Genomic DNA, 23,808 nt, shown 5'->3' with positions numbered 1-23,808 from the left:
CATGACTATAGCCTCAGTAATGAGTTTGTTTTCTATTAGCTCTGCTCAACTGCTCACCAGGTTGCTCATTTCCCAGTCAGCTATTACCTGTCTGAAGTGCATTTCCATGGTAGAAAAAGAGCAAAAGCTTCTCTTGCTACTTAGCTCCTCAAGTATGAAAACACATGTTAAATTAATCAATTCAGGTGGAAAAATTAACGAGGCTGCTAGAAGATAGAGTAGAAACACCATTAATTCCCCAGCCAGTCTAGGATTCATAGACTTCAGAGAAGGACTGCAGTCTGCCTAACTGCTTTGCTTTTATAACAAAACATTATAACATACAGGCTTCACCCCATCTCATGTTTTGGGAAGATGAAAGATACTCAGGCAGAGAGAGGAAACAATGTTTTCTTACAAGAGAGAGCTCCTTTACCTGGAGTAGCAGCTAAGAATAAAGTGGGCAATGGATAACAAATATTCCAAAGAAAGATTTTTTTAAAAATTAGACTTTTAGAGAACTCTGACCTCAGAACACAGCATGGTAAAACTGGCAAGAAAATGGATGCAGAATAATTCACTATTTTATTTCCTATATCAGCCAAAGCAAAGAGCAAGTTACCTTTGAACTCTTGCCACATACGTGCATCTGTTTTGCCTCACCTAACAAGGCTTCCTGAGAAGCACATTGTAAATGCTGAGTGGAGCAAGCTGTGAAAAGGGGTGAGCATCATACTCCAGTGACCCCAGAGTTTTATAGGGCCTGGGACTCAACACTGCAGCTCTCTAAAGAAACAGCAATCACCGAAGCTGTGCTTAAGAGCTCTGTGCTAAAGAAGCAAGGAAAGATGCAATGACTGTAACAGCAGAGACAATCTGAGTCCTGAATTGAGCTACTTGTTGGTTACCTGAGGAAATCTTTGCATCACAGCATGGAGTTCAGAGCTGGATTCTCAGCAGGGCACTTTGCTATGTGATGCACTCCAGGCTGCCATACTTGAGCCGATCCTGCATGTCTAAAATACTTTTAGAGCGTCTCACACTTTCAGGCATTACCTGCAAATCTCAACCATGGGAATAGTTCAACTTCTCTGTGGTTTTTCTTTTTTACAGGGCCTGCACCACCTGCTCCGTCCAAGAGCAATTCCGCAGAGGCAGAAATTGACCGAAGGCTTAGCCCGCTCGCAGCTGGCGCTCCCGAGGAGCCGGCGCTGACCAGGTGTGCCCGGTTAACGCGGGGCAGCGGGCGAGGCTGTGGCAGCCCCAGCCGTGCCCAGATGACCCCAGCGTCACCAACACAGCGGGCTGTGCGGGCGCTACCTGCGGTACACGCCCGTTTCTCACGTTTCGGGGCCTACAGAAAAGCACCCCTAAGGCAGCCCCGGGAGGAGGGGAGGAGGCAGGGAGCTGCTCGGGGGGCGAGGCGGCTGCCGAGCCCGGTGCGGTGCCGCCGGCCCGGCCGCGGCACAGCCCTTTGTTGTGGGCCGCGGCGGCGCGCTCACCGCCCGCTGCGAGGGTGGGCGTGGGCGGGGGGCGGTCGCGCCGCCGCCGAGGCCGCCGCCCGCCGCCACCTGCCTCCCCCCGGGGCGGGACTTGGCTCCTGGGGCCGAGAGGCTCCCGCCGAGCCGCCGGGGACCGCGGGGACAGCCCCACCGCGCCTTTGTGCGGGGCCAGCCCGCCCCGCGCCGCTGCCGCCGCGCCGGTGCTGCCCCCCACACGCCCGGGCGGGTCCGGCCGCTCCTCGGGCGGCGCGGCGGGGCTTCCCCTCTCTCCCGGCCGGCCCCCTGCCTCCCGCTCCGGGCAGCATGGTGGACCTGGACAGCGAGGTGCCGCCGCTGCCGCCGCGGTACCGCTTTCGGGACTTGCTGCTGGGCGACCAGGGCTGGCAGAGCGACGACAGGTGAGCGCGGGGCGCGGTGTCCCCGGCGGGGTCGCGGGGCCGGGCAGCACTCCCCGAGGGCAGCTCCGCCCGCGGGAGCCCGGCCCCGGGGGAAAGTCTGCCGGGAATGGGTGCGAGGGCCGGCGAGGGGCTGCGGTGCCGCGCCCCGCCCGCAGCCGGGGCGAGCCGGGCCGGCGCCCCTGGGCGAGCGCGGGGCATCCCGCCGGCTGCGGAGCGCTCCCGCCGGCGGCGGAGCCTGGCCCTGCCCCGCCGCACCGCAGGAGCAGGACAGGTAAGAGACGGTGTCCCTGTGAAAGCGTTCGCAGAGGGAGCGTCCCAAACAAAACATGCTTTTCCCGTTTGTCCAAAGGCTAATTACAGCATGCTCTCGTTGTCCTATACCCGGGCTGCTTCACATGCAGTTTCTTTCCGTGCTGGGATCCTAGGCACGGACGCAACTACCATGATTTTATTCCTTTATGAATTCTTTCAAGTCTGCCAGCGTCTTTAATCACACCCGGTAGAAAAAGATTTGTTTGTTTCAAGTCAGTGTTTTCCTTAAAACCATAAACAAAGAACCCTTTACATTAAGAGAAAGAAGCAAACCATGTGAATGTGTGTTGAGTTTCAAAATGTTGAATGAGCAGCGTTCATGGACAGCACCAGCGTCATTCCACTCTGCTGGACCATACAACCTTGTGTCTCAAGAGACTATTACATGATCCCATCTTGCAAAATTATGTGTCATATCCACTTTGTACTAACACTCTCTTGTAATCCAATGTCAGAAAAGTAAAACTGGCAACATATTGGATAGATTTTAATTCAATTTATTTGCATTGTCAGAGTATGTCTTTAACTTGGCAGTCAGAAACTTTTGATTTTAATGCTGTCCTACATTGTTCAGATTTTCACTACTTTTCTAAGGAAATATGGATTCTTATGGATAATCAAACGACCGTGCAAATATGTAACTAAATATTGCCTTTGTTTAGAAGAATATGCTCTACATTGAAGCAGTTAAACAAATGCTGTTTATTCAGACTGTTATGAAACGGTTAATGACATCTTAATATAGTCACAAAAATGAATGCTGTTGGTTGGAAATGACAGCATTGTAACCACATAATGGAGAGTTAAATAGTATGTTTTTCAAAGCATGGTTTTACTGTTTAAAAAATTATAAGTATAATGTAATGTAGTCATTACTTCTCATTCTTTGAGATTTTAGAAAATGTAATCTTAGCCTCTTACACCTGAATCTTATTTCCTACTGGAATAGGAAAAATCTCCATAACCTTTCTTATTTTAACAGCTTCATTTATTTGCTTTGGGTTTTGATGGCTAAAATTTACAAAATATGCTTTGTATACCTTTTTGCATCATTCTGGGGCTTAACACTTTTGCCACCTTTAGTTTAAACTTCTGTCAAGCACTTCCCAGATGCCAGTTGTTTGACTTGCACTTCATGAAGTTACCTCTACAGAAGAAGCATGATCTAGTCTCAAATAGCAAATAGTGTAACTGCACAACCCAGAGCATCCTTTTAGCTATTGTCTATTTCAGGTCTATGTGCACTTAACAAAATAAAAGTAAATAATTCTTAAAACAATATTGATAGCAGAATTATAGCACAAAAGTCTTCCAGAGCATGGTTACCATTTGAAAACTGCAGCAAAAAACTGGTGAAAAATTAATGGTCGGTTGAAATTATTTCATTAATACTCCAACAAACATTACAAGAAAGATCTCTGGCACTATCTGAAATACAAAAATGTCAATGGCTTTCTACATCTTTATGCACTGTCTGTGCAGAGGCTGGGCACAGCTGCACAGTGGTAGGAAGGTGTGCAGGGAATTCCCCACAATGCAAGCAGGCTTGTGTTTTACATGAGGCTGTGATAGCAGCACGCTCTCCTCCAGCTCTGCAAGTTACCATAGCAGTGTTTTTGGATACCAGCTTTCCAGTAACTGAGCGAGAGCCATTCTTACAAAGATCTTGTGTGGTATCTGTTGTTTGTGTATCCAGATTCTTACTTTCCTGAATTGGAGGCTATCATGTGTAATACTGAAGTATTCATTCCTTCCTATGTTGCTGGAGTATTGCTGCTATCCATTGTAGAAAAAGCATGCATGCTTTGCATAGAAGTAGTGTCAAATGGAATATTTAGAATATTAGACATACTTCCAGGAAATATTGAACGAGAAAGATTGCAGACCTATGGGGACCCTGAGATCAGCTTCTTATTAGTTTGCAAGATTGGTATTACACAAATATATATTATTCTTGTCTGCTTTATTGTCTTTTCTTTGCACTCTTAGGTAAATGGTTCTTGGTTGGTTTTGGTGAAGCACAGCCTTTGTATTCTATTCTAAGCAGTGTGCAATATAAAGGAGTTTGTAACCCCTTCAGTTGAATGGATGTTAACTATGAATGGAATATCTGAATACTGAAACACAGTTAAAGTAGCCTTATAGGATGGCTGCACATGATCAAGATAGTTTAATTTAGTTATTGGACTTTGGCTGAGATGCTGCAAATATTTTTCTGCCTGTTTCCAGTTCACTGCAACTTTTTAATTCCATTTGCTCTCAACTCTGGCAGTGTGATGATTGCTAAGGGCTTTCCATCTGTGTGATCTGTGAACTTCAGGTCTCTTACCAGCCAAGCTCTGTCTTGTCTTAGTTCCATTCTCTTTTTGATCTTCCCAGTCTGTTCATCCTTGGGGGATCTCTTTTCTCCTTCCCTTATGCCCTTTCTGGAAAAATGCTAGATTTTTGCTGAGAGATGCTGATAACCATCTCCTGGTTTTCAGATGCTTGTTGGTTTTTTAGAGTGGAGAGGAGATGGAATTACTCCTCTTATCTAGGATTCTGTGTTGCCAAATCAGTTTTAATAGCATAGTTTGCCATTATATGTCATATGGTAGTATTTAATAATAAACATGATTGAGATTATGTGACCTCTCCTCTTTTTGTTGAAAGATATATTTCTGACATAATCATAGTTCAATTTTGAAACCTTAATGGTTATGTTTCTTTAGGGTGAGAGTTTGATCCCCTATTTCTTTTAAATGTTCCTGTTAATTTATAAAATGCACATGTGCTAAAATGCTTAGCTGATTGCAACAGAACTCTCATTCAGGAATTTTGTTCTTACATCTCCACCTGTTTGAAGACAACTTTCTATTTTTTATTTTTTCTTCTTGGGTACTTCTGTAGTGAAGCTTCACTCAGACTTTTCTTTTTTTTAGCTATTTAGTTCATGATTCATTCCTTACCTGTATTTCTTCAATACAGTAACATCCATCTCACTGCTTTTGCATTTCTGTCCCCTCCTCCAAAAAATTCTGCTTTCATAGCTTAGATTCATAGCCAGCCTTGCAGTTGGCTTCAGTAACAGATGGGTTCTGGGCTGTCATCTTCCACAAACCGCCAAATTGGATTGTATATTATTTTTCATAAAAGAAGTTGCTGTGTGCAGAAGAACATGCTGAATCTTTGACAAACGATTTTGTTCAGTAAGAAAGCTATTTCGAATAATTCATTGGCATTCTTGAATTTGCTGAGTGGTTTGGGTTTTTTTCCAAAAGAAGAATGTTAAAATCAGTTTTGGTTTTTGCAAAGCTTGATTTTCAAAGGAACCTGGTTCCCTTTGAAAACTGGAGATGATGTTTGATGCTACACTACGCTCATTTTATATGGAGAACACTTCTACAAGACAGTGTGCAAAAGATCAGCCCAGCTAGAGCATGTGTGTGTGTCAAGTGGGTGCATTCTGTGGCAAGTAGGGCAATGGATCATGTTTCCTCTGGCCATGGAAATATACCACTGGGCTAAGGGTAAAGAGAAGGTGGGATCCTTGACTTTTTCACTTGTTCTGTAAATGTTGCTAATATCCCTTTGCGAAAATTACATTTTGCTTTCATTATTGGAAGCATCTGAAAATGAAACAGACTGTTTTGATTTGCTGGATATTCTGAGACCTTTATTTACCATCATAATGCAATTTACCTTTCAGTTTGGCTGCTGGGAAATGAGCAGAAATAAAGGGGGAACTCAGTGATTAGCACAATTATTCACCTGCTAATTCAGCCAGATTTCACTAAATTGTGATTGTAGTAGTAAATTATGCAATGAAATGTTTCATAACCATACTGATCATCAGTCCTTATTCTTACCAGCTGTGTGGAAAAGCAGCACAAATAAAATTAGAAAACACCCTACCTGGTGAAGAGGTGGCATGTTCATCGTTGGTCAGTTGCTGAGAGGAGGGGATAAAAGAGGATGTTTATTCTTAAGTTCCCGTGTAAGTTTGGGAAAGCTACAATGAAGAGGTGTTTGTGTACATAAATAGTTACCACGTGCTTCAAAACAGCCAAACCACAGCACAATAGAGGTGTAAAGAAGGAGTTCTAAGTTAAAAGTATTTGCATTCTCTCCATATCACTGCCTTTTTATTAAGGTCTTTAGTATCTTGCAGTTTACCTCACATTTCTTAAATCATTTATGCCCAGACATTTAATCCTTTCTTTAGAAGCTCTTGAAGATATAAAAACTGCATTTGGTTTAGTGAATTCTAGCAAGACAGGAATGTTTCCCACCATTGAAGCATGACTGCTTATTCTGATGAACTATTCAAATTCTCCTCTGCCTGCTCTGACAAAAATGTCTTGAACTGTTCAGCAATGGTTTGGCAGTTGGAGTGTCCAAGGAAACAATATGAACAGATAATTTGTGGGTAGTCCAACCCCCACCTTCAAAGCTTCCGATTTCATAACTTTTCTATATGCTGCTGCAAGATATTTTTACAATTTCAGTCATGGAACAGAAATTTACATTTTCCAATTCTGTAATTTTTTTTTCTATTCTGTACAGATATAACAAGAACATTAACTGGTACTGGAAATTCATTTCAAATCCTACTTCTGCATTGAGATTAAAATTTGAGTCATTTTGCTACAGTATATACTTTAATTTTAAAACTATAGAGCTAAATTTTACCTTTGTGAAAGAACTGTTCTTACACTGAGTACTTATAGGATTACATTAAAATCAGCCCTCATTCTGGTGTGCTTTCTGCATAAATGCACATTACCACCTATCTGGAAAGGAAGGAGATTCACATAATACAGAACACCTCCACACATCACTTGGACAATTGTATCCTGCTGGCTGTCATGTTGACTGGTGACTTTCAAGGAACAGCTCCCCACTGTAAATCTCAGAAGGCACTTTAACAGTCATTTGTCATGGTGTGAATTAGTGAGTGAAGCCTTCCCTCCTTTGCCTTTCCTTTTGGAAATCACCTGAGATTGTTAAACTAAAAAGGGATAAAAAGCCCACACATTTCTGATTCAAGTGATTTAAAACAACTGAGTCTAGATTCAACTTGTAAAAAAATTCCATTATAATTTCCTCAAAAGAAAATTCTGTTACAGTTTCTTCAAAATAATCCTCCTCTTTCCTTCAATAAATACTTTAGTCAATTTGGCGTCCTCATTTTAGAAAACATGTTAGCTTACAGGACTTCTTTCATTTAACAGAGGCTACAAATAAAAGGACTTGAGCAGATATTGTCAAATTTATCTTGCTTTGCCCTTGTAACTAAATTTTCAAAACCCATAAAGAGATTGAGAAGCTTAAACTCTAATGTAAACGTTTGATTTTGATTGAAATTGCTCAAGATCTTAACAGTCTAATTCTCTGAGAGCAAGTGCTTTCATACCTTGCAGTCAGACTCAGCATAGCAGTAGTTGAAAAATGTGAGTTTCCCTAAACCCTGAAAAAACTTGCTGTGTGTACAGGCCAAGCCGTTTCTCACTGCTTAAAAAAGAAATAATAAAGAAAAGTATTGATGTTTGTAAAACTGTTGCATTTACCACAGCAAGAGGCCTGAGTTTACACTCTTGTGGGAGGTTTAGGAGCACAGTCTCAGGAAAGTAAACTGTTAATATATTTCCATACTCACAATCCTTCTAAATTTATCTTGACTGGGTCCCTGTTACAGATAAAACACCTGTGTAGGGGAGAGGAAGTAATGCTTTGTAGCAGGCAGTGCCATTAGCCTCATTCTAATTTGTGTTCTACCATATTTCTTGCAACAACAATGGAGGCCAAAATGTGTTGTTTCTGTGTTTCTGTATTCCACTTAAACTAGCAGACATATGGAATTGGGAAAGGACCTGGAAAGAGAAGAGTAATTTCAGTGCTGCTATGACTGAAAGAAAATATTGGTAGCACATCCCAGCAGAAGTTTTATACTGCACACAAACCATTTCAGTGTCTCATCTTGAAAACTCTCACAGACCAAGCAGTTTTGCTCCTCTGGGACAACATGATGCGCAGTTTGTAAATGTACTTGGTACTTCAATCATTACTTAATTATAGATTTATTGCTAAAGCTCTTATTTTTCCATCTACAACTTGACACACACTACTTTACATCTGGCAGATTCTATAATACTCCATGGGGAGCTAAAGCAGTTCTTTCCCTCCTAATTTTATGATTATTATTCTATCACACCCAATGATTAAGACTATTTATTTTATAATAGTGAGCTCTGTGCTGCACTCTGCCTTTCTTTTATAGTGACTTGTCTGTAACAAATGGTAGCATTGATTCATACTGTCTTTCCTTTTTCCTGTAACAAAGAAATAGATCACTTGGAGCATCAGAAAAATCTGCACTATCTTTTATAGAAAGAGTAAAGTTGTAAAATCTGCTAACCATTTCTGTGCTATACGTTCAGTTTCTAGACTTCACAATCAGAGGTGATCTTTATCTTACCCGAATTCTGACACAGTATGCCCAAATGCTTATACTAATCCACTAAACACTTTAAACGTGAGTTCTTCGCCTTTTTTCCAAGTAAATGAACAACTTAAGTCCTTCCTGGAGGCCTCCATTCCATGGTCCCATAATCTGTGTCATTGGAGACACTGCCATTCAAGAGCTCCAAGTGTTCTGCAGCGTAGAAGATTTGGTGCAGAATGCTTTAAAACAGCTGTTAAAGATTTCAGCCTCCCCCGTGCAATCATCTGCTAATTATGTTAGCAGTCAACTTCCTGGTGGGAAGTAGCAATAAAACAGAAACAGTCATTAGGAGACAAAACCCAGTGTTTATCCTCACAGATAAAAACAGTGATATTATTTACTGAGAGGTATCTTGAGGGACAAATCCTGTCTCCACTTAGGGAGATACCTGTTGGGAAGTGCTATATTTTTGTGGTGGAAAGCAGGTTGCCACGTCTGTAATTTCTGTGCCTGCCTTGCCAAGTACCAAGCTATGGAAGATGTGGAAGGAAGGCATTAGATTATTATCAATGCAAGTTATCTACTGAGGTAGCAAAAAAGAGAAGACTGCCTACCCCTGTGCCTGGGTGTGACAAGTCTCCTGCCAGATTTAGCCATTAATATCTGCATCTCCAGCAGCCACCAGCACAAGGGTCATATGCCTGGCAGGGACAATGACACGGTTTGAGCAACAGTCCTCACTATGGGTTAGCTCTGCCAAGAAAGTCTGGCCCTCCCTCCTAGATTCTGTACCCTAGGTCAAACCCCTTTGGCATTTTGTAAAGAAAAGAGTTTTGCCCTTTAGCTTTCTACAATGTTGAAGTTAATGCCATTTGCTGTATTTATAACTTAAAGTTACAGAGCTCCTTCACAGCATAGTGATTGTTAAAATATGTAATGAGGAGTAAACATAGAAAAATAGCCTTACTCCTTTATTGTTCTGAATAACCAAAATGTTCTAGAGATTTTATGTTTTTCTCACTTTGTTTTTTCTTGACCTTGTGGCTCAAGGAAACTGCAGTACAGACAAAACCAGGGTTACCAAACCTAATCTGAACCAAATGCCAATGGGAAAAAACCCAACAAGCTGCACTGCAAATGGAAAACTCTGGTTATACTTGTCACTTATGAATAACAGCTGTTTATACACAACATTCCCTGACCCTGGAATGGGATTTAGTTTCTCATCTTCACCCCAAATTCAAAAGAAGCTGAGGGCACTGGTCACATATCACCGTTGCCCTGTAGTTCTCACCGCGGAGCAGAGACAGCTCTAACAGAGGGATTGAAGGCTAAGCTCTATATTTAGCTGAATGTACCCTTTTGAGAAGTGAGCAAGCTATGTTTTCACTGTGTACAGCAATCTAGAATTTGATCATTGTTCAAAGGGCTTTCAGTTCAACAAATACCTTTTGAAAAGCCATTTTTGTAGATAATGTCCAGTCTTTAATTACTTTTTTGCTCTCTCAGTAGTAATTCAAAGAACATAATACAAACACAAAAAGTGGAGCAACCTACTCTGTAATGGGCAGATGTTGATTAGTCAACCTCGTTTTATAAAGACTATCAAAATCTAAGTAGATTTTTCACCCACCTAGAATTATCATCAGAGAGAAGCTAATCTCACCAGAGCCATTGCAGATATTGTGTGTCTCATTGACACTGAGGACTGCATTCAAACAGTGACCCACATGATCATTTATTTTTGTACTGGCATTGACCGCAGAGTGCATGAAAACTACAATTTAGCTAAAATGGTACAAACAACATTCAAAATGCACTGAGTTAATTTTAAAGTCTTTATTAGCTTTCCCTTCATTTTTTTCTATTTTTTGGCAGTTTGCAAATCATAGTTTGAGTTCAGAAAGGAACAAAAAAGTGAGTTAAATTCATGCAACATTATGAATCCATTTAAGACAATTAATTGTGGCAGTCACTGTGACCAGCTCAACTGGTGATTCAGAATGTTGGGATTTCAGTGTGATGTTGCCAGAGCATTTCAGGTAGGAAGAGCAAGGCTGGCTCCTGGGAATGTTTCAGATTATGGAGGAAGTACCTCTGAGTGTGTAGGAGAGAGGAAAATTGCAGGAGCCTCTACAAGGCACTCTGCTGGAATATAGCATGGTTTGAGACTGTTGTGGAAGACCTCAGGTTTTGCACCTAATTTCAGATAAGAACAAGCTGTTAGAAGATCACTGTTACCGAGATTATAAAGTGGATGTCTTCTACTAAGGCAGATGAGTGGGGACATAGAGTCGTGTAGCACCCTGCTGCTACTTGACTTCAGGCTAATCTGAACTGAGCATTTAGAAATTCCTTTTCTTTCTAAGATGGCAGAGCCACTTTACAGTGACAAAAGTGGCCAGATGGAGAGAGCTGGGAATACTGGGAATATTACTGTGCTTTCTTGTATCACCCTAGACATTGGAGAATTGCTATCAGACCTCCTGGCATCCATCCAGCCGGTTCTGTCCACAAACACAGACCTCTCCTCATTGTATCCACATATGCCACCTAAATCTGATCAGCACTAAGGTCTATGTCAGACTTGCAAACAAGATGACAGAACAACACCTGTCCTGACCCCCCCTTACTAATACAGCTTGCTAAAGAGATTTTAAATAAAAATGACTGTCAAAAAAGCCAGCAAAATCCGAAATTTATGCGTTCATTTTGGAAGCTATATTTAAGGGGGAAAAAATAGTGTTAAAAATAGTGTTTGCATTGACTAGGCCAGTATTCTGAAGGCACTTGCTAAATGATTTTCTAGGCACACACAAGGCACATTTTGAAAGTTTGACATCATAATTCTGAAAAATTAAATACTGGGCAAACTATTCTGCCAGCCATAAAACTGATGAACAGCATTTTACTTCAGAGAGTACTAAGTGTTATTTAATATGAAAAAAGATGACAGAATTAAACTTTTAAAATATTGTGAAACTTGATATTTTAAATTTTTCTTAAACTAATGAAGAGATAATTAAAACCATGCCTTATGATTAATCAGGAAGTGTAATAGCTCACTCCGAGTAAGGAGACTGAGATTTATATGAAGTAAGTAATTACGTGTACCCTGTTAGCTGTGGAGAGAACAGTATCAGACAGGTGACATTTTAGAGATAATAATGACTTTTAAAGTGCTTGTTCAATTATGCGTTCAGAGTTCTTGAATCATTGCCACTCCTTAATGAGACATTTATAATTTATATGAAAATTTTGTAATTTTTTTCCATGTAAAACAATAATCATATCTGTGCATCAGGCTGCATTTGAAAGGAAGGAATCCATTCCAATCCACTGTTAGCTATATTGCATTGTATACATATGTTAAGCTGCAAGTATTACTTCAGAAATCCTACATATTTTATCCTCCATCTGCATGTCATCATTGGAGGCAAAGCAGCTTTAAATACTAGAGAATGAATACAGATATATATCAAGGTGCACTTCTTTTAGAAGGAGTCATCAGCAGGAAATGTCATCAGCACTCTTTTCCTGATGATTTGGTAGAGGAAGTGGAGTCTCCACAACCTTTTTCTGTGGAAGAGAGGAGAGACTGTCTCTGTGGGAAGCATCAGGGGAGACACCTCCTGTCAAGTACTGGGCTTTTAGTTTATATCTTTTCCTGAGTATTTGCCGGAATGCTCCTTCTCTTTGTAATTTATCTGTTAAATACTCTCCTGTTGTGTGCATGTGCTAGTGGGAGACTGAAAGTGTGCACAATTCCCATCATTTCAGGAAAATTGCTATAATCTGATATTCAGCCCTGTATTACTTCTCAGAGTTGTTGGCATTCTAGTGGCATATTTTGGGGTGTTGTCTAAGTGTTTCCAGATTGCATATGTGGACTGTCTCAATATGTAACTTTAAAAAGGCACTCCTTTTTATAAAGTTACCCTGCTCCTGGGCATGTGTAAAAAGCATATGTGGTATAATTTTTTTTTCTTTTTCACTTTTTAACACTTCAGCTATAAATGGAATCTCAAAAAAGTTCTTTCTAGGCTGGTTAAGGTGTCTGTGGGAAGTTCTTGACAAATTTCATTTGACTTCTTATGACTTTTTCCCTTCCAGATCAGGCATGGCTCCCATAATTTCTTGCCCTGTAATAAACAAATATTTTTAATCTAACTAAACCTGTGGACAGGTGGGGAATCAAGCAGAGTATAGAAAAAAGACTTAAGTTTTTAAACTAACTTTATGTATTGCCTTTGATATCACTGTCTTACATCCTACCTAATCCTTTCCAGCTAGAAGGAAAAATGTAGCTTGGAGAAGAAATAAATGCGCAAGAAAAAATTAGGTGATCTCATGTAATGTTATTCCATGCTCCTCTGTGTTTTGTGACAATGGTCAGTACATAATTTTGGAATATGATCCAAAAGATAATGGTGTAATATTTTTAGTTACTAAAAACTCTAAATATAGTAAAAATATAATGTCATTACCTTTAAGAGTGCTATTATTAACTAGTGATATTTCTCCTTTGGCAATACTGCTGCCTATGACTAGAATCAAGACAGAGCTATAAAAACTAAACTTCATTGTATATTGTTTTGGGTGTTTTTCCTTACAGATAAATAAAAAACCCAAATAGCAGCTCTGTTCCTTATTTGCCATGCTCTCCTCTTTTCCTAATTACTCCACCTCCGACAGATCTATGGTTGAAACTGTGAAAGCCAAACACCAGTGTTTTACCTGTGAGATTGCCATGCCACCTAAAGTGCATTTAAAGTGCATCACTAGTGCACATTCTTGTTTTGGCCACAGTTGTATTCCCCATGTGTCATTGAAATACTGTACACCTACTAAATCTACATGAAGAAAGTTAGCCAGAGAGTGTCCTGACAGTTTTGGAGGATTGGGGCACATATAAACAGCATTTTAAGTAATTTGCAGAGGGATTTTAATCTTTTCATGTTGAGTACCACCTTCTCTTAAAGAGGAGTTCATTTCATGGGTCTCAGTCTTAGTAGAAGAGTTTTTTTTTCCATTGAAGTACCAGGCAATACAGTATCATGACTTCTGATCAACTTCATTTATTGCACCTTGATCCAGTGTAACTTACTAAGGCAGCAGATCTAACTGCAGAGATTTCCCAATATATGGAACACTCAAAGCTAGCTTCAATTGCCTTTATCACTAGACTAAATATAGGCATAATAGGTAAAATAGAAACACAGTTGAAACAAAAGTCCACTAGATTCTATGCTGAATTTTTCACTATCAAATGTGAAATAATAGTTTATTACTCTAAGTCTCAGTTTGATAAATGAGTCATGATAAATGCATGACTACATTTTCAGCCCCTGCAGAGTTGGGATGTATGTATGACTAGTTGAAATTGGAATAGATGTATTTCATGTATAATTGGAAACGATCCTGTACTACCCTATGTTGAGGTTCATGGAGCATTCTGCCAGTGTACCCCTCTTATTTTATATATTTCAAATGGCAATGCATACCGTCAGTTCCTAAATAGAATATTTCAGGTGACAGCTTAGACACCAGTGTTTGACAATCTAAAAATATTCCAGGAGATTGAGAAGTTCACAGATAAGACATGTATCAGTCAAAATGTTGAAAAGAATATGCTAATTTGTTGTTACTCAGTATTTTAAGGATGGAGATGCTTTGGGTGCTTCTGTAAATACAACCTCTCTACAAGTCCAATGCTAAACAAGCAGATAGAAAAATAATAACTGCATATTATAGCACTTGATTTTCTTGCAAACCCTAGCACCAGATCCCATTTCAAGTATTATTTCAAGAGAATGTAAACTGGCTAATTTGGAGGATCAGGAGTCTGGGAAACTAATTATATTAACCAAAGTATGCTCAGTATTTATTTTCATTTCACATATTTTAATTTGGAAAGTACCCCAGGCTGAAGTTTACAGTGCCAAATAATAAACTAAAATATTCTTTCTTTTGTGTGTAAAGCTTTACTTTAAAAGGTAATTTCTCATCAGAGATAAACTAGCATTAAAGTAGGTGGCATTTAGATAGCCAAGAGGAAGTTCTGCTCTCATTAATCTTACAAGGAAGTCTCTCATAAATTACTACATAGCTCTCTAACCATAGACAGAAGATCTAAATCTGACTCTGAAGTCCAGCTGAGATTTTGATAAGATGTTAAAAGATAAGCATAAAAAATAAAATTACACGTCAAGTTGATCTTCAGAATAAAAAAAAATGTAGTCATGTGTGTTTAAAGTTAATTCAGTAGCTTCATTGAAAATTTGGTGATTTTTAAAGGCACGATAGAGAAAAGTCAGAGTGGTATAGAAAATTTCTCATTGATATTTGATCATCTCACCCATTGTATGGCAGCATAAGTGGGATTGCTGGATAAATGCTGAAATACTGGCATAAATAGACTCCATAAATACAGTAGGAATGCTATTTAACAGTATATTTGAATATATCTGAGATACATTTTTCCATTTCCAGAGGAAAAATAGTTCAATACAGTCAACTGGAATAAAATCAGTCTACTGATAAATTATACTAATTTCCTTTTCAACTGTGCAGAATTGAAAAAAAAAATCTGAGAAAAACAAAACCAAAAATCCAGGTAGACTAATTTATATAATATCTGAGTCTAGACTGAATTGGCTGCAGTTTCCTCCTCAAATTCCCCCAAGTCAGCCGTTACTGCACGGCTTCATTAGTGATAAGAATCTGGAGCATTTTGTAGACGAGGCCTTTTACACTCCATCATTTTAACTGAGACTGTTTCATTCACATTTTAGTGAATATCATGTACATTTCACAGCACTCTGAGGTATGAGAGCCTGATTTTATATATTTTATCTATTTGTAGTTTTTGTGGAAACCTTTTAGAGCTGAAGAGTAGAGTGCTGAACTAAGCAAGTGACCACAGACAACGTGAGACGCCCAGGCTACAGCAGAGATTTGAATCAAAGACGTGCAAGAGAAGGGCATATTTGCTCTCAGTGCTTATGATAAAATGAGTGGATTAGATGTGTAAAACGTAGGTAGCAACAGAACCATTATCTTCCTGCTCTTCCAGTGAAGCTGGTAAACTGCAAGTCCTAAGCTTGCCTTTCAGATAATTTTTCAGACTTCCAGCTGTAACAATGCAATTTCAAACCCTTAGTTCAGTCACAGAGGTACCAGGAGAGAAAGATGGATAGAGCTATTAGAAAGGGAAGAAAAATTCTTAAAGGCCTTGGAACTGTTTGATTTTCCAAGTAGCACAATCCTGGAAATTGTTCATACTTCTTTTCCCTTGTTAAAAATACATACCCTCCATTTGCATTGCAAGATAAAATCCTAGGAAAGGGCATATGCAGTAGAATATCAGAAAACCTGATCTTGAAAAGTTACTGAAGTAGACTAATTTCCTTATAACGAAGGGATGAAGATTGAAAAGTGAGCACAAATCAAAGTTATTACCTCTGCTCCTGCTTTATGAGATATGAAGATTAATTCTTAGCTTGTGGTGAGACAAACAGCAAAAATCTCATTTAATGTAGCAGGATATATGTCTCCTTAGGGAAGAATTGTATATGGGTCTTCTTAGCATCTCTATGACCAGATGCACAGAGGTCAGAGTCTGGTTAATAAATATGGATGAACACATTTTTACCTAAACAATTAATATATGCACACCATAGAGAGTCAAGTATACTTGATTTATAATTCCTTTGAGTTCAACTAAGTAGATGTATACAATTTGAAAAATATTTATTAAATGCTGTTGCTTTAGTGTCCATATTGTCTGGTTTCAAGGCAAATAAAGATTAATTTTGCTTTGCTTTTTTTCTGCTTTATAGGTGCAACCTGCCTCTGCTTTGCTATGTCAATAAGAAATTACCTATTTTTATGAAAATTCCCTGCTTCCCGCAGTCAGGAATGACTGAAGCAGGCAAAAATTACTTGATATTAGAAGGCTCTCTGTTCTATCTGTACATTCCTTTATGAAACAGGTGTTAGTCCTATATTTTTTTCAAGTTGTTACCTTCTTATTCAGTAGGTTCTTTTCCTCTGTGACTTTTAAGCTGACTTACTAAATTAAAAATACGAAAAAATGGCATGTTTCTACAGTATTTTTACTGTGAGAATAGGCACTCACTTTATGTTCTATCAGAACATATTTATTTTACTTTTTTGTGTTGTTTACTTATTTTCCTTTGTATGAGCATGTGATTTTTTACCTTCAGTATCAACCTCCAGAGAACCTTTTGAAATGCCTTATAAAAATTTTAGTACATGATGTTCACTTTAGACTTCCCCCTTATCTATCTCTTCCAATTATCTCATAATGGAGCAGAGTGCTACAGCTCATAGTCTATTTATATCTGTCATTTGCTTCATTCTTAGTTTGTTCCCAGGCTAATCCAACTTGTAGGTCTTGGCATGGGTGCCATTTATACTTTTATTGTTTCTTGTTGACATGATAACTAGTACTTATATTTTGTCATTCTCGATGCACATTATGAGAATATTTTGCTTTGCCTTTTGTCGTGGTTTTATTTACTTGCTATTTTTAACTTTGCTCTTATCTCTAATACTGTGGTTACAAAATATGTCAACTCAGTGTCTGGCATTGGAGCCTAGACTCTGTAGAGAATCAGAGTAGCACAGGATTTCCCTCTCAAAAAGAGTGTGGCAGAAGTCAAGCCATGAGCAGTGAGTAGATGGGGCACAGGACCAGGATGTATAGATCAAATATGAATTGAACAATGAAAAATTCAGGGTACTTCCTTAATCTGGAAGATACATGACACTTGAGAGACACTTTTTTGAGGTTTTGAAGTTGGCTTGGTTTTTGAAAGACATTTGAAGACAGCAAACATGAAAATGGAAGAATGAATTCAGGAAAAATGGCCAAGATTACAGCAATAAATGCAACACAGCGTTCCCCTGGGCAGAACAGTGGCTCGATAGCCTTCAGGTGTAGATTGGTGATTGTGTAGTAGCGTGGGACAGGGGATTTAGCTATTGAGTCTGGGTATCTGCAGCTTCTCCAGAATCAGTTTAGCACAAAAATATGACCTGTAAAAGCCTCCTTTTGGGAATACTGTGTTTGTGCATCTTCTTACTTGTATGTCTGAATTGCATTTCTGACTATGCCTGTAAAAGGATCAATTTTGATTTTATAAACACTACAAATTGAAATAGGGAATTACAGAATGTTTTATTTTAGTAACCTAGCAGTGTATAATGCTGTTTCAGTTGATGCTGTAAATTTACACAGCTGAAATTTAAGATTCTAAGTTTTCTAAATGCCATTGTTAAAAGGGGGAAAGCTCTTACAATATTTTATTTTGCCAGCTATATTTGTCTTTGCTCAATTAGGTTTCTTTTAAAACTGAAGAGAGTCTTCACAAAGGCAGACTTAGTCTGTTACTTAGCAGAATGAACTGGTCTGCTTGGTCATTTATTTATCAGACAGTGCTAAGTGATAAAAGGAAATAATGTAAGAGCAGAGCAAGTAACACATTGTTGCTGATTTTAATATAGCCTCATTCTGGCATACTCTCTTTGTGAACATTTCCCCCCATCAACACTTATTTCATTGCCACAAATTTCCATATTATCTTAATTTTGTTCTTACTAGCAATATAGTTATTATTGAAACAAGTCATCAGCATTTTCCCAGTGACACCCAAGTGGTCCACATGCTGTGTTCTGAAATGCTAAAATGTGCTCTGGACCTTTTCTATTAGTTAACATTTACAGGCAGTGTCATTAAGGAAAGGTTGCAGAGAAGCATCTGTAGCATCTTAGGAGTAAATTGTGTTTGTGAAAAGGGCTTTGAGTGGATCATTATTCGCATGGTCAAGTAACAGTGTGGTAAAAACTACTTCTGTGATCAAAGTTAGGAATGCAGTTCCTTGAACATCACCCTGTACAATCCTAGAGCAGAGCTTTTGGTTGTTGTCTCCCCACCCATCCTTTCTTCCCATTATTTTGTTTACTTCGACACCTAAGAATTGGCCCACTGTGGCAGCAAATTTCTGCTGTCTTCTACACCAGTACAAAGAGATTGCAATCACTGTAAGCCAAACACTGCAAGTGCACTAGGGGCCTGCCTTTTCCACTGTCCCAGAGTGCTTACTCCTGCTCTACTTGCATTAGGTGTAAGATCACACTGATGAAGATAAGTCTGATCAACAAACTGATCTGATTGAAAATCTCCAAACGAAAGAATATAGACAGGCTCCAATTAGAGCAAAGTCTCAGTCAGACTAATCTAGAAATCACCCATTTGTAGGGGTGTGAGCAGAGGCACTCTCCCTCACTTGTACAGATGACAGCTTTTTCCACTGGTCATAAAACAACATCCTAACTTGACAATGTGCCTACTGCTGTCTGCCAACAGTCAGCACATACTGATTTAGGTGATGGGGAGCTTATATCTGGTTTGTACACGAATCTGTGCTGGTGGTTTATATAGGTAATGAGCAAATCAAGTGTTGGTTGGTCACTACTGATAGATTTAATGATAGCTGGCAAGCAATTACATTGTTGAGAGTAGTGAACTATGTGTTCATAAATAATCAACTGTCTAGTTCCAAATGTAAATCAAACAGCTACTGTCTTTGTAAACTAAGAACTGCCTAGATGACTCTCCTGAAAGTCTGATACATACCCAACAGATGATAAGTGAAAGCATGCCGCTGACTATTCCTTAATGATTTTGCTGCTTCTGCAGAGATCCTAAATACATGCTTATAAAAGAGTCCATGCTGAACACACACACAAGCACACACATTTCCCAAGTTGTGTATACCTTTGCCTGCAAGTTTATCAGTCATACACTTCATGTCCTGAACCCCTCTGCATTGCCAGGCTCTGGCAGTAGCTCTCTAATAAGCGAGCTCCAACCAAAGCCCAAGGCTTGGCCTTGTCCTCCTTTCAGGGCTGCTCTTTGCTGCTCTGCAGGCTGCAGGAGAAAGGGAACTTTCTGCCCCTCTGTTCCAGCCTGAGCCTGATGACACTGTACTTGCTACTACAGACCCTGAAATCATGGGCAGCTGCTTTTATTTGCTACATCATAAGGCTTTGCTACTGCTTCCACCAGCCTGTGCTTAAGCCTCTTTGTGGTGGTTGCTCACTATGACTTGTTTGTAACATTTTTTTCTCATACTTTTATGTTGCTGTTTATCTTCTAGTTTTGGGGTTTTTTTAGAGATACAGCTGGAGAAATAATAAGTGCTATCATTTTGGCCTTTGTGGATTACTGCTGCAATAGTGATTTGGACTGTCAGACTTCTGTTTACACTCTGTTACACTAAAAGGCACCTGTCAAGCACAGTTTTCAGGCAATTTCCGTGGAAGTACAATAATCTTAGCTTCTCAGTCCTGTATAAATAAACATGTTTACATTGCAACATAGACATGTACAAGGATTTACCTTCCACATAGCACGTCTCAGCCAGCCTTGTTTGTGCTGTATGAGCTGCTGCAGAGGGCCCTGGAGAGCAGCTTTGGCACTTATTCCACACTCATCATATCCCTCTCCGGAGGGGATGAGGAGGTGACAAAGCAAACTGTGCTGACAGCTAGGGGGTGGCAAGGGGAAGTTGTGAGGACTAGGGATGGGAGGAAAGGAATAAGTAGCAATGGTGGTAACAGGGAGTGAAATTGAGCACTTTTCTTCCTTCGCATCTCCTGAGCTGAAGGAAACAGCCAAGAGGTCAAATAATTGGAATCAAAGATGTGCGTATCACAGGTGTGGAGATTGCACACACAGACTACAGATGAGAGCACTAAAGACTGAAACTTCATTCTGCTTAAGTCAGATCTAAATATGTGAGGGGTATTGTGTCTTAGGAATTTCACTGCTTACTTTCCTGTGACTTGGCAGTAAGTCCACTGGTATCTGAAAACGTAGCTCGTACCTGGATTGCCTTTGCAGAATGGGCACGGGTGAGTTGTAGACTGAGTACCAAACTTTCACTGCAGGTGAATTTTACCTGCAAGATTTTTTCTGCAGCCGAGTGAATAGTTTTTGAGGGAATGATGTGAGTCAGGGTTTGAGGCATGTTATTATCACATCGCAGGAAATATAGAAGGCACATTCTATTTTAATTGGGTCAAAAATCCCAGGTAGTATTAAAATTGAAGCAAAAACAAAACAATACTTTAGTTAATGAATGCATTTTCCTTGGAAAAACAGAGTCTATTTTCTACTTAAAGAACTGTAAAGAAAACATAAAATATAATGACCTCATTGAACAAAACAATTTTCAGAGGGAAAAAAAAGACATGTTTTTGACATGACATGTTGACATTTCTATCTTCGAACACTGCATTTCTAAAACTTCTCTCCTTATGAAATGTTAATCAGTAAGACTCCATATAAGATTGTGTAAATTCACACTGAATGCTGTAGTTTAAGACCATTTTTCATAAAGATCCATTTCATTTTGGGTAGGTGCAGCTAATATTCCCCTATAATTTGCTATGTCATTGGTAAGAATATAGATTAACTTACTAAATCCCAATAATTGAGTTTGGAAAAAAACCCCAAAGCCTTTGAAATATGTTTTTCTGATTTGATATAATTGTACGGTGCATTTGTTTCAGGAAACACTGAATAAATTGTTGGCTATAATCGAAGACTGCCAAGTATAACTAGCATAATACAGTAAAAAAGAACAAAAGAAGAAAAGCTAGTCAACAGAAGTAATAATAGAACAAGATGGTGACAGTAAAAAGCTGTGGAATTGTATTAGAGTCAATATATAGATATGCTCTATTGAATCTCACACTGACCTCCCAGTTTTATGTAAAATACATTGTACAGTTGACATAGAAAAAAAATTACCTTTATTTTGGGTGAAAAATACTAATTAAATGCTTAAAGCAATAGGGAAATATCTAGTTTGAATATTTTTACAATTTGATTATTTTACTCAGCTTTAAGTGAATAGAATATTCCATTAATCTCAGTGTACATGGGATCAAATCTGCTAGGAAGAGGGTTCTGCGTTTAGGTAACATATTAACGAGTCTTATTTAAAATAATATTTTACACTTGGTCATGTGATACTTAAAAAGTGACAGATTGGGATTCACCCACAAAGTTTTTTTGTTCCTTTTTTTGATTTTTCTTTCCATCTGCTTTTTTACTTCTTCCTTCTGCTGCGATTTCAGAAAATTAAATCTCCTTATTTCGAAGTAAAAATAAAACTGGGATTAGCCATCTAATCTAATCCCAAGGCGCTCAGCCTTGTTCTACTTGCTGCTTTGGAAAAGATGAAATCCTAAAAAATGAGAAGTAAAAGATAACTTACAGAAGAGGAGTAACGGAACAGTCAGAGACTTAGGGATGAGAAGCAGAGTTTAAGTAAATAGTGATTGGAATTTCTGTGGTAATCAGAAGCTAACTCGAGTCACTTGCAAGGGACCAAAGTGAGAAGAATTTGCTTAGCATTTCCTTAATGTGAAGACATGGGCTTATCCTTTCTCTCTTTAATGGGAGACCAAAGTTCACACAGTGTCTCTTGCTGGTTTAAGCTCTGGACTATGACACCTACACCAAAAAAAATCCAAACCAACAAACAAGCAAGATGGCACATTTCATTCAGAGGTATTTCTTTATAGGTAGGAAAGGTGTATGGACCTGTAAACTGCCATACCCAAAGTATGCAATGAGTCTCTTATTAATGTAATTCTTTAGACATAACAAAATCTACCAGAACAGTTTGAGGCTGTTATTTCTCTGAACACCTGTTTCTATCTTTATCTGGATAATCTCCATGACAATGTCCCTCATCGTGTTTACTGCTTGCTTTGTAAGAGAAAAGTGTTAAATTGGGGGCAAATTGAATCTAAATTTATTAAAATAAAATCTACAGAGAAATAACATCACATGTTAAGTGTTTGGGTAGGAGTGACTCAACTCCATCACTACCATCCATCTATTTTGGACATAGAGTGGATATTTTTACAAGTGGTCACCATTAAATTTCTGTTGGGCTTGAGGAAGAAGGATTTTTAAGGGCCATAGCATGAAAAACTGAGATGCTGATGTGGCATTTAGGCAGTGCTACAGAGTTTACTTAATAAAGCCTTGATATTTGTTGGTTATCCTAATGTGCAATAGAGGAGGTAGAAGTAAACTAAGAGTTGATGGAGTAAATCAAGAGAAAAGGTAAACATCTCAAAAGACAGATTTCTCAACTTTAAGAGTAGTGAAGTCCAGAGCCTGAGTTACAATTCCAGATGGTGAGAGTGTAAAGAAGAAAGATAGGTTGAAAGCAAAGGTCCGTGTAGGGAATTAGAGCAAAGAAAGAACCCCATGGGTGGGACAGTGTGTGCCCTTTCCTCAATGTTTCCAAGTCAAATAGTGAAACTGTGTAGTCCACAGAGGAAGAAAGAAAGGGTAAAATCTGCAAGGAACTAGAGAAAATGGACTGTTGAAGAAGGGACTGGAAGTTTTCTTAAAATTTGGATGGAAGAACAGGAAGAAGGAGGAGGTAGAATGAGAGGATGGTGGACAGTCAACTGTGGACACTGAGCATGGATGAAGTAGCAAGGAAAAGGTTTCAGAGGACCAAAGAAAGACTGGGGGCAAGGGGACAAATAGATGGAGGGCTACCAAACTCCTAAAACTACCCCTGACCCTGCAGACTTTTTTCAGGGTAGACACAGTTGCGTCTACTTGGGAAAATAACTAAGGGGAGTCTTTTGAGAGAACATGAGTCTTACCAAGGTAACACTTAATTTGCAACATTACATACATACAGAAGTTTTGTAAGCAAAAATAAGTAGCTCCAAATGAAAGGTGTGCAGTGATCAGCATTAAAATCTTGTTGTAGAAACTACTGTTAAATTTTAAATCAACAACTTGAGACATGTTATTACTCTAAGAACAGTAATTTCTGTGCGTGAGATGCTCGTGCAAGCTGCCTGACCCTGTGTGTGCCTCACCTGTCACTGAGGGGACAGGGAAAGTGCTGGCATTGCAGGGGAAAGATCTTTGTTTTAGAAGATCAACAACTGATAAGGGATGAGCAGCTGTGATACAGAGGAACAGAGTACAAAAAAATAGCTTGCAATGGGTTACTTTGTATTTTGATCCTAATGCTCTAATACAGTTAAACCCGGGCTGGCAGAAAGGAGTTATCACAGAACGCTGGATTTCGATAAGTTCCTTTCAAGTCTCTTTTTA

The 23,808-nt window shown here is 39.2% G+C and overlaps 1 protein-coding gene across 3 annotated transcripts in view; it reads left to right on the top strand.

Moving 5' to 3' along the window:
* Positions 1 to 1,483: 1,483 nt before the first annotated feature.
* The window catches only part of KCNT2 (potassium sodium-activated channel subfamily T member 2), a 114,600-nt gene continuing 92,275 nt past the window's right edge, over positions 1,484 to 23,808 (top strand). The window contains exon 1 of one of the 3 annotated variants that reach the window (XM_068199588.1): positions 1,484 to 1,879. In XM_068199588.1, the coding sequence (XP_068055689.1) occupies positions 1,785 to 1,879 (95 nt within the window). In that variant the 5' untranslated portion in view covers positions 1,484 to 1,784. The remainder of the gene's footprint in view (positions 1,880 to 23,808) is intronic. The other 2 variants (XM_068199586.1, XM_068199587.1) reach the window with 2 other exon arrangements.

This window comes from Anomalospiza imberbis, chromosome 9 (assembly GCF_031753505.1).
Source record: "Anomalospiza imberbis isolate Cuckoo-Finch-1a 21T00152 chromosome 9, ASM3175350v1, whole genome shotgun sequence".
Classification (NCBI taxonomy): Eukaryota; Metazoa; Chordata; class Aves; order Passeriformes; family Viduidae; genus Anomalospiza; species Anomalospiza imberbis.
Note: the sequence above shows the minus strand (reverse complement) of the source record. Positions and strands in the feature narration are given on the sequence as shown.